The sequence below is a fragment of the Dipodomys ordii genome, unplaced genomic scaffold (genome assembly GCF_000151885.1).
Source record: "Dipodomys ordii isolate 6190 unplaced genomic scaffold, Dord_2.0 Scaffold100, whole genome shotgun sequence".
NCBI lineage: Eukaryota > Metazoa > Chordata > Mammalia > Rodentia > Heteromyidae > Dipodomys > Dipodomys ordii.
In genome coordinates, this window is record NW_012267316.1 from 5,245,902 (window position 1) to 5,260,549 (window position 14,648).

General features: G+C 42.8%; 1 protein-coding gene across 1 annotated transcript in view; it reads right to left on the reverse strand.

Annotated features, from left to right (window-relative positions):
• Positions 1-1,343: 1,343 nt before the first annotated feature.
• LOC105993776 overlaps positions 1,344-14,648 on the reverse strand; it is a 14,042-nt gene continuing 737 nt past the window's right edge. Inside the window, exons 3-6 of the mRNA XM_013027137.1 lie at positions 3,663-3,774; positions 2,898-2,987; positions 2,711-2,808; positions 1,344-1,481 (exon numbers count right to left, since the gene is read on the reverse strand). Coding sequence (XP_012882591.1) covers positions 1,344-1,481; positions 2,711-2,808; positions 2,898-2,987; positions 3,663-3,774 — 438 coding nt within the window. The remainder of the gene's footprint in view (positions 1,482-2,710; positions 2,809-2,897; positions 2,988-3,662; positions 3,775-14,648) is intronic.

Here is a 14,648-nt window from a genome sequence, read left to right on the forward strand (position 1 = left end):
GGAAGGGAGGGAGGGAGGAAGGGAGGGAGGAAGGCAAAGAGGAAGGGAGGGAGGGAAAGAAGGAAGGCAGGTAGGAAGAGAAGGAGGGAGGAAAGAAAGAAGAAAGGGAAAGAAGGAAGAAAAAGAAAAAAGAAATAGAAGGAAGTCCATCATATCTGTTAACAGAGCAGGAATCTATTGGCCTACATCAAGACAACCTGTGATTGGCTTAGTGACTTTGATTTTTGCCCCACCTCCTGTGGTGCTCTTGGCTCTACCCCCTCATCTACATTCAGCTGGGTCCTTTGCTTAGAAATTAGGGTCCCCTGGGAGAATGATCATTCATTCCTGTGGCTCCTTCTTTTATTTTTTATTTTAATATACAAACAAAACAACTGCACATACTACACACAACTTTAGGAGTTAGGGTTTACGAGTGTACTCATGAAACCATCAACAAAAACAATTTAATAACAGATTTGTCACCTCAAACAGGTTACATATACTTTTTATTCCTTTTTTCTTCCCTTCTTTTTTTGGGGGGGAGAGGGATATGGGAAGAGTTAACATGACATATCCATTTTCACACAACAGTGTATTTTTGCTATGCGGTGCAAATCATCTCTAGAAGTTTAACTGAAACTTTTTAGCCATTAAACAGCTCTGTTTCCCTTCCCCTGACTTGGCTGCTGCTTCTGTGAGACTGCCTGTTTTAGATTCCTCATATAAAGTGGAATCACACCATATTGCTCCTTCTATGATGCTTATTCCACTTAGCCCAGAACTCCCACATAATCTAGCACTGCCATGTTAGAGCATTTATCCAAAAGAAATGAAACTGGAATCTCCAAGAGATCTGCACTTTCTAATCATTGGATCACTATTCACAATAGCACAGCTATGGACACAAACTAGGGGGTCTGCTGATAAATGAATGGAGGGTGGAAAAAAGCTGGAATGAGGAAAAAGATGGACTCCTTGAAATATAGATGTCTCATCCTGGTGGACTGACTTTTCTGGGCTCTGAAGAGTTTCCCTTGTCCCTGCAGTTTTCTCCCAACTCCAAACCGTAGGCCCCAGATCCCACAGTTTCTGGAAGTCTAGCTCTAGAGACCTCTATGATCAGCTCCGTCCTATTGAGTGATGGGTGTGGGGCATGCAGTCTTCTACCATATAGGGGTAGTGGAGTAAGTCAGGTATTCTCACCACAGCATCCACATGGCTTGGGGCCAGCACTGTCCAAGGACTTGGAATCTCGAGTCATATATACATGCACCATCTTTTGCAACCCTCCATGTAGCCTTGAGACTGGGTGTGCATGCACAGCCTGGTGTGGCCCTTCCTTGGCCAAATGTCACTTTTGTCTAGAGAGGATATAAACAGGCACTGCTGAAAGATAGCTTGTGACCTTCAGTGATAGCATCATTGGAAGGCAGGGTACAAGGAGGGACTGCTACAGGGGGACCGAATGTGAACCTGTGAACAGAATGAAGCTGGCGCAGCTGTAAAGAGGCAGAGTCTATGCCAGGTTGAAGCCGTGTGCAGTGTGGACGAGAGCTTTGGATGCACATGACCTCCATCCCTACCTTGCCTCTGGAACCTTTGTCTGGGGCCTGCCCAAATCAAATAACCTGAGAGCCCACCAGCAGCACACACGCGCACACACACACACACACACACACACACACACACACACACACACACCGCCAGCAGCACACATCCCCAGTAGGAGAGAACAGAACACTCCCAGAAAATGACCTTCCAGTCCATGACTGGAAATCTTTATAGATAAAGTCTAGACTCAGTTCAGGATTCCCTTCACTCAGGAGGCTCTTTCATGTCTCCAAACCAGAATTAAGGCTGACAGAGCTCCTTGGGCATGCCACTGTCATTGATTCACTGTATTGAAATGATCTGTCTATACACACACACACACACACACACACATACACGAAGATTCAAGGACCAACCACCGTAAGACAGTGGCTGGCAGTTAGCAGATTCCCCATGTATGAATCTGAGCTGAAGCAGTCAGAGGAATTAATCAATGACTTGATGTGCAAATGTGAAGCCTCATTGTCATCTACCCATTTGGTTCCTTAGCTTTCTTCCAATTAAGAAAACGAATGATCTACTGAAGATTGAATGGATGGGAGGATCAATAATAGCCTTGTAAAGCAATTTATCTCTTAACATCCACACAGGCTGGACACAAGGAGCACTGTAGCATCTTACTCTCAGGTTCAGTTTGTTAACTTTACAGATAAAACAATTTATTGCCTCGGATCCTATTTGACTTTTAAAGCCCCTACTAGGATTCATAACAGAGCAAAATGCATTTTCTGCTTATTCCCAGAGCCTGTTATGTTTTGCTGCTAAGCTCAGAAAAGAGCTTGAGCCTGCGGATGATCTAAGGCCAACACCTGCAAGCATCTCTCAGCTCACCCTCCAGAGCAAAGGGGGCGGGGGATCCAATCCCGCAGAACAGGATAAATCTGCTTGCTGTCCCTAAGTGAGCCACCATTCAGAGAACAGCATTGTCTAAAGTCTCGGAAATCTAGCGTGTCTTCCATCGCTGGCAATGGCAAGCAATTCTGCCCTGATTGCTGTAACCTAGATGACCACGCACTTTGCTGGAGAGAGAGAAACTAATGAGATGGAGAGCTTTCTCGGATGGAAACCTGCTGGCCCACTGCCTAATGCAGCACGGCTGGCACCTCTGGGAACCCACCTCCCGGATTGCCAACGTGCCTGGTTGCAGCAGAACATGCTGATGTGTCGATAGGATGTAAGTGGACTGTAAAATCCAACAGCAGGTGAAAGGAGACCCTGCGGGGAAGCAACCAAACATCCCTCTCAGCTCACCAGATCTCAGCATTATCTCTGAGAACGGGGTGGGGCGGGGGGGAGTCACCTACCAATGGCCCCCATTAGGAATACAGGGGTAGTGCCGGAGCAGGAAGAGCCACAATCATACATCTGGGATGCAGCAGCTTCAGACTGCAAATCTATTTCGGGGAATGAGAGTTATGCTTTATTTTTAGTGAGGCTGAGCCTGGCAGCAGCTGGGCTGTATTGTCATTAATGGTATTATTAAGGTGAAACAAGATTATTGGGGAGTGTTGGTGGCTGAATTTGGCCTTTTGACTTGGAAGGATGAAATAGATTGGAAGACATTGCTGATTTATTCCTCTGGTGAGATCCAAAGGCTGACCAAAGGAAAGGTGGAGCAACAAGTGCTTAAAACTCTGTGGAAGTCTCTAGAAAGGGCTAGTAGCTTCTAGAAACAAATACTTCCTGATGTCTCCTCCCAACCTGCTGGCTTCCCTGACAGAGTCAGGCTTTGCCAAAGAGCCATGTTAATGACAAATGACTACATGACAGCTGTGTTTTCCTTCCTGCCTGACTTAGCGTGTCTCCTCATCCAGTCTAGTTCTCTGTTGAATCACAGTTGGGCTGACATCATTAACCAGGGCTAATAGGAGAAAAGAGATGCTCTGCTCTGAATCACCAAGTAAGTCTCTTCTGAGGGAGTCAGAGACACAGCTCGCTCCATTTTATTTGCTAAGTGCCCAGGACATTCAATGTGCAGGGCACACTGCCCACACCTGACTGTCTCATGATTCAGCTGCTGGCTGGTGAAGGGTAAGCCAGGTTCTATCTGGAAGTTCTGTTGTGCTCACCTGGAATAGAGACCACTTGGTATGTGTGCTTCATTGACTTTCCCAAAACCAGGCCATATTTGGCCTCTATTCCAGATGCTGTCACCAGCCACAATAAGTTTAGTATCATCATCTGAGCAAGAGGAACAATGTGATCTTCCATGTATGAGATATAGACATCAATCCCATAATACCCAGCCATGCTGGGCTTACCCAAGAACCTGAGGTACATTAAAGACTTGCATCCATGTTGGGGTCTGCCCCACCCAGCATCTAGGTTTTTCTCTGCAGAAGCAGAGCTCTGCCATGAGCTCTGTGGAGCCAGCTGCAGGCACTTGTGGTTTACAGCAATCTCCCATCCAGGCTCAAGCCTATAATAGCGAGCAGTTGGCAGAGGTGCTTAGTAAGTTCTGTTCTTACCCCAGCTTTTTTCAGTCCTCATTACACCAACATTTTTTTTCTAGTTCCAGAATTCTGCTTTCTGCTTCGCAATGAGAATGCTTTGACTCTACTCTGAGAACTGACTATTGCTGTGCTGGATAGTTCTTAGGGTAGGACATCTGAGTGTCAGGGCCAGCCTGGACGAGAACTGGTAAACTGGGAAAAGACTGGAAAAACTCACCTTTGTTCAAGCTCTCTTACGTCCAAGATTGTCTCTGCAGCCTTCAGCCCACTTCAGTTACAATGAAGAGATGCTTTCTGTGCTGAAAAGTTTTTAGCTAGAAAATCAAGATCAGGCTGGGAAGGTTGCTCAGTGGTAGAGTGTTTGCCTCATATGCATGAGGCCCTGGGTTCGATTCCTCAGCAGCACATAAGCAGAAAAAGTCAGAGGTGGCTCTGTGACTCAAGTAGTAGAGCTCTAGCCTTGAGCTGAAGAGCTGAGGGACAGAGCCCAAGCCCAGAGTTAGGCCCCATGACTGGAAAAAAAAAACCAAGATCATCACACAACTATCAAAATTGGATATGAGCTTGTTGGGGTATTTTTTTTCCTTTTTTTTTTTTTTGTTGTGAGAATACCATACAGAGGAGTTACAATTACATGAGCAAGATAATGAGTACATTTCTTATCAAGCATTGTTGCCTCCTCTTTGTTTCCCCTTCCCATCCCTTCCCATACTCCCCCCTCCCCGACCTGATCCTCCCCCCATCCCCCCCAAAGTTGTAAAGTTTGTTTTCGACATAACGACTTGTACATCTTATTGTTGCAATGGGTCCACCTGTATCCCTAGTTAAATGATTTGTCTTTTCCCTTCCCCTCCACAAATTATACTAACCACAAATACAGTGAAAGCAGGGTTATTTCTGTATTTATTCTTTGGGGTTTGGGTTTGGGTTTTGTTGGTTTGGTGTAAGTACTGGGACTTCCAACTCAGGGCTCTCACTCTTCCTGACCTTTTCCCTCTAGGCTGGCACTCTACCACCAGAGCCACAGTTCCTCTTCCAGCTGATTAATTAGATATAAGATTTGTGTTCCCCCGCTGGTTTTAAGTTGTGGTCCTTAGATCTCAGTCTCCGGAGTAGCTGGGATTATAGGTATGCTCCATCTTGCGTTTCTTGAGTCTGTACTTGGTGCAAAATGCTGAGCTGGGCTCAGGGGTTGTTTCTGTGAGTCCTATCAAGGCCCGTGTGACCAGCCAGAAGCACTGGGATGATGCCAGAGGGAGTAAAAAGAAGGTTGGCAGGATGGTAGGTAGTAGAGGACCAGGGTGAGGAGAATGGGGCCTCTGAGCAGGTCCCTCTCTTCCTCTGTGCTTTGGCTGCCTGTATCATTACACGGGCTAGGAGATGCTGTCCACAAGGCAAGAAAAGGTGCCTCTCTTCCACAAGACAAAATCCTTTCATAGGAAATGAAGTCTTGTTTCCTTGGCTGTCTGAAAAAGTAGAATAAATATATGTTGCATGAATTAATAACCAGTGCTACTAGTTAATTGAAAATGGGAGCTAATTTTCAGACTCTTAGAATAGTCCTTTTTTTTTTAATTGAAGTAGTGTGTTCTAGTCTGTTCTGTCATATCAGGAAGACATTCATTAATTTATGTTCAAGTTTACCACTTTTCTTCACCTTTATTCACAAAAGCTCTGGTGGACATGTAATCTAAGTATGGATAACAGAATACTATATAACTCCATAAAAGAAAGGAATTCTGTTGTTCACACAGAAATAACTGTGGCCATTATGCACCAGAAGCAGCTACACAGAAGTCTAAAGGCAAAGAGCCATGGGTGTGTGTGCCCACTGAGTGGACACACTCAGACATGTCTGAGGAAAGCATCAGCTGAGCAAAGAATTGGCCAAGATTTTAGAAGAGGGCATGTTACAGGTGTTTCCTGTTCACCAGCCAGGCTCACAATAGAGATGGATTTCCTGAGATTCAAGGCAGCTGTGAAGTTCTGCTGGCGGGCTCCCTCAGGCTGCCATTTTGGGTCATGACAATTACCCATGTGGCTTTTCTTAGATATGAGAACGCTGACTTTCCCAGTTTGGCAAGTCCATGGGGATGGCACAAATCCACCAGCATAAGCACAGCACCAACTTCTCTTTCTTCCGGGAAGAGTGGGTTTTTTGAAAGTCATTGACTCTTGGTGAGTCTTCTTTAGACTATGGGAAAAGGGGTTTCCTTCATATTGGCAGACTTGCAGACTCGCTTTTAACATGGCCTTCCCTTTCCATGAGCTGGCCCCAGCAACAGTTCCTTTGCATGCATTTGCTCCCTAGAAAACCCAAGAACCAAAGGTTTCCAACAAACCAGAGAAGTAGCAGCAGTGTCCAGATAGACAGACTGGAAAACACAGACTGTGAGAGGTTAAGTGGGGAATCGGCCCAGTGATGTGCTTGTAAACTCTCTCTCTCTCTCTCTCTCTCTCTCTCACATATACACACACACACACACACACACACACACACACACACACACACACACACACAGATGCAGCCAGAAGTGCAGCATTTGGGGATTTCCATGCTTTAATAATGTTCTATTTGTTGCAAATTGTTAGGTACAATGCATCTTCCATCATTCTCCCCCATCTCTCCCAACTCCACCCATCCCCTCAAGTTACCTGATTCCATTTTCACTTATGTACATTGAATATTACGACTGTACTTGACCACCCTTCTTCTCTCTATATATCTTCCCTTTACTCCCCTTACCTTTATCCCCCTTTGCCAAACCATGTTAAAGCTTCCTGGCACTCATTATCATTAAACTGTAAGTTCATTGTTCAAAGGAGTTACACCATTGGAATCCTCCCCAGTGTATACCAAACTTTAACCAATTTGTCAGTATATATATGCATATGACCCTGTATATGTTTTAATATATATTTATAGTTTAGATCTAACTTCAACATATGAGGGGAAAAACTGTCCTTTGTCTCACTGAGCCTGAGTTATTTCATTTGACATATTTTTTTCAGTTCATCCACTTCCCTGCAAATGATATAATATTATTCTTCCTGCTGAGTGAGTAAAAGTCCATTATGTATGTATGTATGTATGTATGTATACATCATACTTCTTCCTAGGATGGGGCAGCAAGGAGCTGAAAACTTCAGGCTCTTCTGTTGATGATGGGGCTATGTATTGCATCTTCCGAGTGTTGGTGTTTAAAGTGGTATCAGGCCATTTAAATGACTTTTCTCCATCGCTGAATTTTTCATTTGGACTCAACCCTCCTCCACAGGCTCCCTGCTTCCAGGAGGTAATAAAAACCTGACAATTCTTTGCACTCAGGAATATGTTTTCCTTCAGAGTCATCAGAAGACTAGATTCATTACACTAATCAGAGACTGCAGGCTGGGCTATTATATCTTCAAATTTGCAAGTCAGTCAGCTAAGTAGCCTAGTTTCCATTATTTGCATCTCCAACCCTACTGTCATCATCTTGGAAAACCAGGTTGAGTCTTTTGAGGGCAAGAGCTATGGCAGCAGGAAAAAGACCATAGGCATGTATATCTGTATTTTCCCCAAATCACCAATAAGTTTGAGTTGCACTCTTTTCCTATCTAACTCTTGTAGAACAGAGCCCAGCAATAGAGATGGGTAAGTAACAAACAGATGATACTGAATGCTGGTCAGTAGTGCAGAAAACCTACACAGTAAATGTATAAGACCATTTCCCTCTTGTGGCTCCCTTAAGGGGGTAATATCCAGGCTCAGGGTGGCTAGCCATGCCAGAGCAGAACTTCCCCTAGCTTCTCCTTTTTCCTTCCCTTTCTGGCATCTTCATGCCACTTGCCATTTTCCTTTCCTTGTCAATTCCTATCGTGTCAGTGACTTCAGAAGAAAGTCAGGGTCACCACCGATGTTTGAATTATGCACCCATGGATGCCAAGGACTTACAAACAGCTGTCTTGCAACCCTTCTATTGGATATTAAATTAAAAGAAGGAATCAATGCATTTGGTCACATCTAAGAAAATTTCTGGGCTGGTGACTAGGAATGTGGAGCTGTTTGGGCTCCCTATATCCCCCCACTCCAAGTGAGGCAAGACAAGCCAGCCTCATGAAGGGCTGGGGTTACACCATCTACAGTCTAGCCTCATGGAGAAGGTTACCGAATTTGATGTGCCTGGAAGGAATTATCCCATTAAGCAAAGAGAAGTAGGTCCTTACTTTAATATTGTCAGCACTGAATGCCTGAAATCTTACACCACTATTGAAAGACAGTCCAGAAAAATCTAAGATAAAAGAACAATTGCACTTTTTTAGTTGTTGTTGAACAGGGATGCTTTTACTCTGAAAAATAGTCACTCTAGGAAAACAATAAAACTCCCATGCACCTTTATCTGATCTTGAGGGGTGTGTGTGTGTGTGTGTGTGTGTGTGTGTGTGTGTGTGTGTGTGTGCCCACTAATGCCAGACTTAGGGTTTGAACTCTGGCCTTTTGTGCTCAAGGCTAGAATTCTGCCACTTGAGCTACTTCTGGCTTTTAGGTAGTTAATTGTAGTCTCATAGGCTTTCTGGCTTGGGCTAGCTCTGGACCTCAGATCTCAGGCTCCTGAGTAGCTAGTATGACATCATAAGCTATCAATGCCTAGCTCTGATCTGTTTCATAATAGAGCTATTTACTATGACTTTTTTTATTTGCTTTTATACTTGACTCTGTTTCCATTTATTTAACATTGTTCATAGTATTTCAGCATTCTCCAGTATCCAGGCTAGCCAGTAGGGGGAAAAGATTAGAAATATGTTCTATAAATTGAACAATAGTTTGTGGCCTGTAGGGCTCATTCATGATACTATCACCACGGGGGTTCCTCCTTACATAATACCTTTCAGAGTGAGGTTGAAGAAAATCCTTAAAACCATAATTTATTTCTTGCAAATTAAATTAAGTTCATTCTTAAAAGAGACATTATATTCCCTGATTTATAAATGAGGATTTTAGACTTAGAGTAGATAAATAATAAGCCACATCCTTTTATAGATTTATGCTCATTTCCAATACTAAAAAGCCCAGTGAAAACCATCTGCCCCTCTCTCTCCTCTCTCCCCTCTCTTCTCTCTCCTCTCTTCTTCCTACTTTTGCTGATATACACACAGGTACATGTAGACACACAGTATAGAAGAAATGAGATATTATAGATTTTTTTTTTGCTGGTTACAGGGCTTGAACTTGTACTTGACTTTATCTTCTGTGTTAGTCAGCTAGTTTTACATTTATATATATATATACATATATACATAGTTATTTATATTTATATATAATATAATATGTTTCATATATCATATTATATATCCATCATATGTGTATATATGCATGTTTAACACAAAAAAAGAGAGGGCTGAGCACAATGGCTTATGCCTGTAATTCCAGCTACTCAGGGATAGAGATTAGGAGGATCACAGTTCAAGGCTGGGCTGGGCAAACGTTAAGTCACCATTTCAGTCAATAAGCTGGTTATGTAGTGCAGCACGGTCATTCCAGTTATATGGGAGGGTGTGGGCAGGAAGATTGCAAACTGAAGCTCACTCCAAGTGGAAATAGGAGACTCTACTCGAAAAATAACTAATGCAAAAAAGGGCTGGGAGCATGGTTCAAGTGGTAGAGTTTGTGCCTAGCAAGTACAAAGGCCCTAGTTCAAACTCCATACTGCCTACAGATGAATAAATGCAAAGGTTGCTTTGGTTCCCATGGCTTTGGTCCATGGCCACTGGGCCATGTGGCAGCATGGCACATTATAGCAGAGCACCTAATGGAGGAGGCTGCTCACCTCATAGTGACCAGGAAGTGAGGAGAGAAACAGGAAGTGTCCAGGGTCCAAATATCCCCTCCAGGGCACACCCCATTTCCTTCTACTAGGCCCCACTTTCCAAAGGTTCCACCACCTTCTAATAGCACCACTGACTGGAGGCCTAGCCATATGAGCATTCGGGGACCACTGAAGATCCAAAGTATAGCATCTCATCTCTCCCTTCTTTCCTCTCTCTCCTCTTCCTCCTCTCCTCTAACTTCTCCACAGGGCAAAGCCATTTCCCCTGTTCCCTATCATAAACAGATCCCTACTCACAAGAAAGAGATTACACTTTAGCAATAATAATACTTATTGAGTACCAATCATTAGTTAAGCATTTGACAAGGAAGAACTCACTTAAAATAATCATCTCTCTTGGGCTGGGAAGGTGGCTCAGTGGTAGAGCGCTTGCCTTGCATGCATGAGGCCCTGAGTTTGATTCCTCAGCACCACATAAGCAAAAAGAAAAAAGCCGGAAATGGCGCTGTGGCTCAAGTAGTAGAGCGCTAGCCTTGAACTGAAGAGCCCAGGCCCAGAGTTCAGGCCCCACGACCAGACTTAAATAAATAAATAAATAATCATCTCTCTTCCCCTACAGTGTGTGTGTGTGTGTGTGTGTGTGTGTGTGTGTGTGTGTGTTGGACCTGGGGCTCTCACTCAGCTTTCTTGCTCACAGCTGACTTTCTAGCACTTGAGTCACACCTCCCATCTAACATTTTGCTGGTTGTTTTAAGGATAGAGTGTTAGACTCACCTGCCTAAACTGGTTTCAAACCAAGATCCTCCAGGTCTCAGCCTCCTGGGTAGGCTCCAGATGACTAGGATCATAGGCCTGGGCCACTGGTGCCCAGAATTTTAAAATAATTTCTGAAATTAAAAATTAAAAAAAACAAAATTACTATTCCATTTATAGATACAGAAACAAGCACCCCGGTCACTTGGCTGCTGAATTGTGGAGACATAGACCTACACTACTCCCATCCAGCCTCAATCCATTGCATGTGCATAAAATTTCATGGAAACTACAATGACAAAGAAAGAAACCTCTTGTGTTCCTATCTTGGGGTTCATTTTATGTAGTATCATCTTATATGGTCATATGTACATAGCTTTTGACCTTTTCTGCTTGTCTGGAAAGATTATCCTAGACATATACTAGTTACTGCAAATAAAGGAAACCATGGGACCTATGTTTCTTTGGGTCTGGCTTAGTTCACTTAATATAATTTTTCAGTCTTTCCATTTCCTAACAAATGGGGCAGTGTCAATCTTTCTGATGGAAGCATAGAATTCCCCCTCTCTCTCTATATATATATATGTGTGTGTATACATATATATACACACACACACATATATCACATTTCCTTGATCCATTCATCTACTGAGGGGCATTACCTTACTCATGTAACTGTAACCCTTCTGTACAGTATCTTTACAATAAAAATATTAAAAAAATAGATTTCGTGAAACCAGATATGACACCTGCCTAATAATAAGTTCTATAGTATTCCTAATACTAAGCTCAGTACTTGGGGATGCAGAGTCCCCAAGACAAGGGTCTGAATGAAGGGCCACCCTCTGAGGCAGGAGAGCAGACTGACAACTGACTATGAATAGCGAGTTATAATGTGATGCCCCATACCCAGGCCCTTTGGTGTTACTGGATGCTAAGAGGACACCCAACCCCACATGAAGGTGTTCAGGAACGCTCCAGAGAGGAAGATGGACACACAGTGTCCCCAAGCTGCTTAAAGAAGGCCATAATGAGTGGCTTAAACACTGTGACCACCTCAGAGCTTAGGCAGCGATGAACCCCAAGCGATCCTCTTTCCTGGCATCAAGTTGCTCATGGCGGCCCCTGGCGATAACGCCACATGAGGAATCAAGGTGCTAGTGAGGAGTGGTCATAGCAAGGCCAGTTTGGGACTTAAGTTGTGGACCTCTGGGATGCCCAGGCAGAATGGTCCCCAGGAGCAGGATGGTAGTCCTGGGGCTCAGGAGTTGGGAGGGCCACAGGAGGGGCTGAGCTATGTAAAGAGAGGGTGCAGAATTGGTGGAGGAAGAGCAGATGCCCAAGGAGACACCTGCAGTGAAGGGGCAACGAGGGAGGTGGAGCCTCCAAGAGCAGTGGCGCAGCCAAGACATCTTCAAAACTCAGAAAAGAGCCGGGCGCCGGTGGCTCATGCCTGTAATCCTAGCTACTCAGGAGGCTGAGATCTGAGGATCGTGGTTCAAAGCCAGCCCAGGCAGGACAGACCGTGAGACTCCTATCTCCAATAAACCACCAGAAAACCAGAAGTGGCGCTGTAGCTCAAGTGGTAGAGCACTTGCCTTGAGCTGAAGAGCTGAGGGACAGCGCCCAGGCCCAGAGTTCAAGCCCCATGACCAACCAAAAAAAAAAAAAACTCAGAAAAGAAAACAGTTCAGTGGTCTATTTCATGAAAATAGATTTGGTCAATAGTACCAAGCACAATAAGACTTCATGAGCACACTAAGAGGATGGCTAAGGAACGTAAAATTTCACTTAAGATTAGAGGAATAAATTCACGACATCTATTATAAAACACAAGTAACTATTCTGTAGTTCCTTTGTCTCCTGGAGGCTATGTTCCAAAATGCCCCCGAGACATCCCACAAACCACTGAAAGCCCACATAGTATTAAATCCTGAATGTACTGTGTTTGATTCCTGTCCATACATTCCCAGGATAAAGCTTTGTTTATCAGCCACAGTAAGATGCTGACATGATAAAATAGGGCCATGATGACAAGGTTTTGGTGGAATTGCCAGTATCGCTACACGTGTGTGTATAATTGAGAATAATGTGTCCATTATGAAGTCAAAGAAGTGTTACCTGGCCTCCCGTGACAGCTGATCTGATAACTAAGATGACTACCAGGTGTACAGGCTGGTAGCCTATACAGTGCAGAGACACGGGTCAAAAGGATGATTCCAGTCATCCTTGGAACAGTAGTGGACATCAAGAGATGACATTATGCAATGCATCATAATGTGCAACTTAAAATGTATGAAATGTAGCTGGGTGCCAGTAACTTATACCTATAATTTTAGCTACTCACAAGGATGAGATCTGAGGATTGAGGTTCAGAGCCAACCCAGGCAAGAGCATCCATGAGACTCTCGAGGCTCCAATTAAACACCAAAAACAAAACAAAACAAAACAAAAAAAAACAGAAGTAGAGCTGTGGCTCAAATGGTAGAATGCTAGCCTTAAACACAAAAGTCTAGGGGCAGCTCCCAGGCTCTGGGTTCCAGCCTCAGGAAAGGCAACAACAACTACAAAAAGTTTATGAATTATTTCTGGAATTTTCCCTTGAATCTATTCTGATTACAGTTGTCCAGAGGTAATGGAAACTGCAGGAAGCAAATCCCCAGATAAGGGACATGTTTAATAACTGTTATGTGAAAATTGCTAAGAGGGTAGGCTTTGATTGTTCTCATCACAAAAGAATGGTAAGAATGTGAAATGATGCATAAGTTAGCTTGATTCAGTTCTTTCATGATACTTTATTTTTTTTTTCTGTTTATACAAACAGGTTTAATGTTAGCATGGAATGCAAAAGACTAGAGCCATTACTCCTCTGACTTAAAAAAAATCATTAAAATAAATAAAATTAACCAAGACAGTGACTAGAATAATGCTATCATGATAATCACATTAAGTAGAAAAACTTCCATCAACATTTCAAAAATGTTACAGTGCCACATTTCTAAGTACCACATTCAATTAATTCTATAATATTCCATGTTTCATTAAAATGTGACTCCAGGAAAAGTATCATTTAGATATCCAGAAAAAATGGTACACACACGTACACGCACACACGTGCTATTAATTCACTGTTTAAAACTGATGCCCTATATTTGCTCTTGGGTAATTTTAACAAATGAATAATTGTATTTGACAGATAAGACAAGCAATTGGTTATACACAGAACCATATAAATTTTAGTAAAACGTTTACTATACCTTGCATCTGTCATATTTTTATGAGATAATTTTCATTTTTTGTACTTTTTTGGGCAGTACTTGTGCTTAGGGCCTTGAGCTTGCTAGGTGGGACACTGTGCCACTTAAGCCACACCTATTTCTACTTCATTTAAAAAGCTGCCCAGGTTGTTTTCCAGTATTAAGGTCAAGAATTTTCAGTGTATAAATATATATTTATAATAGCCAATTTATCGATTTAATATAATATGGTGTAAACCCCTAAGTCTAGATATTTCTTTGGAAAAAAATACCTAATTCTAACTAAATGTATTTTTTTTAGTGAGCAGCACATAAAGCAGACATGTAAACTTACTAAGTGTACTCGACTACTGAGAAATGAAGCCAAACTTTAGAAAAATACAATGCAAGAAAAGATTCAAGTTAAAAATATATTCCTTTGGTTAAAAATCACCCCCTTTATAATAATAATTTGTGATCTAAACTCACATAAGCCCAGAGTAATCTTTTAATGTCATTACACTTGTATTACAATGTTCTTTATTTCAGTCCAGTCTGTAGGCAGGTCACTGTGTTGCAGCAACAAAATGTAACTCTACAGAGAGTTAAAGCCTTTTAGCACTGACCCCCTTTGTTGACAGTTCTCTTAAGATTTTTACTTTAGGAACCTCCGACACATGTAGTTTTCTTCAGACACTGTGTACCCAAACTTTTTGTAGAAACCAACATTTTGTGGTAGACATTCAAGAGTAATCTTGTAACAGTTCAGTTTCTTGCTTAGTAAAGTAAGAGTTGATAGTAAT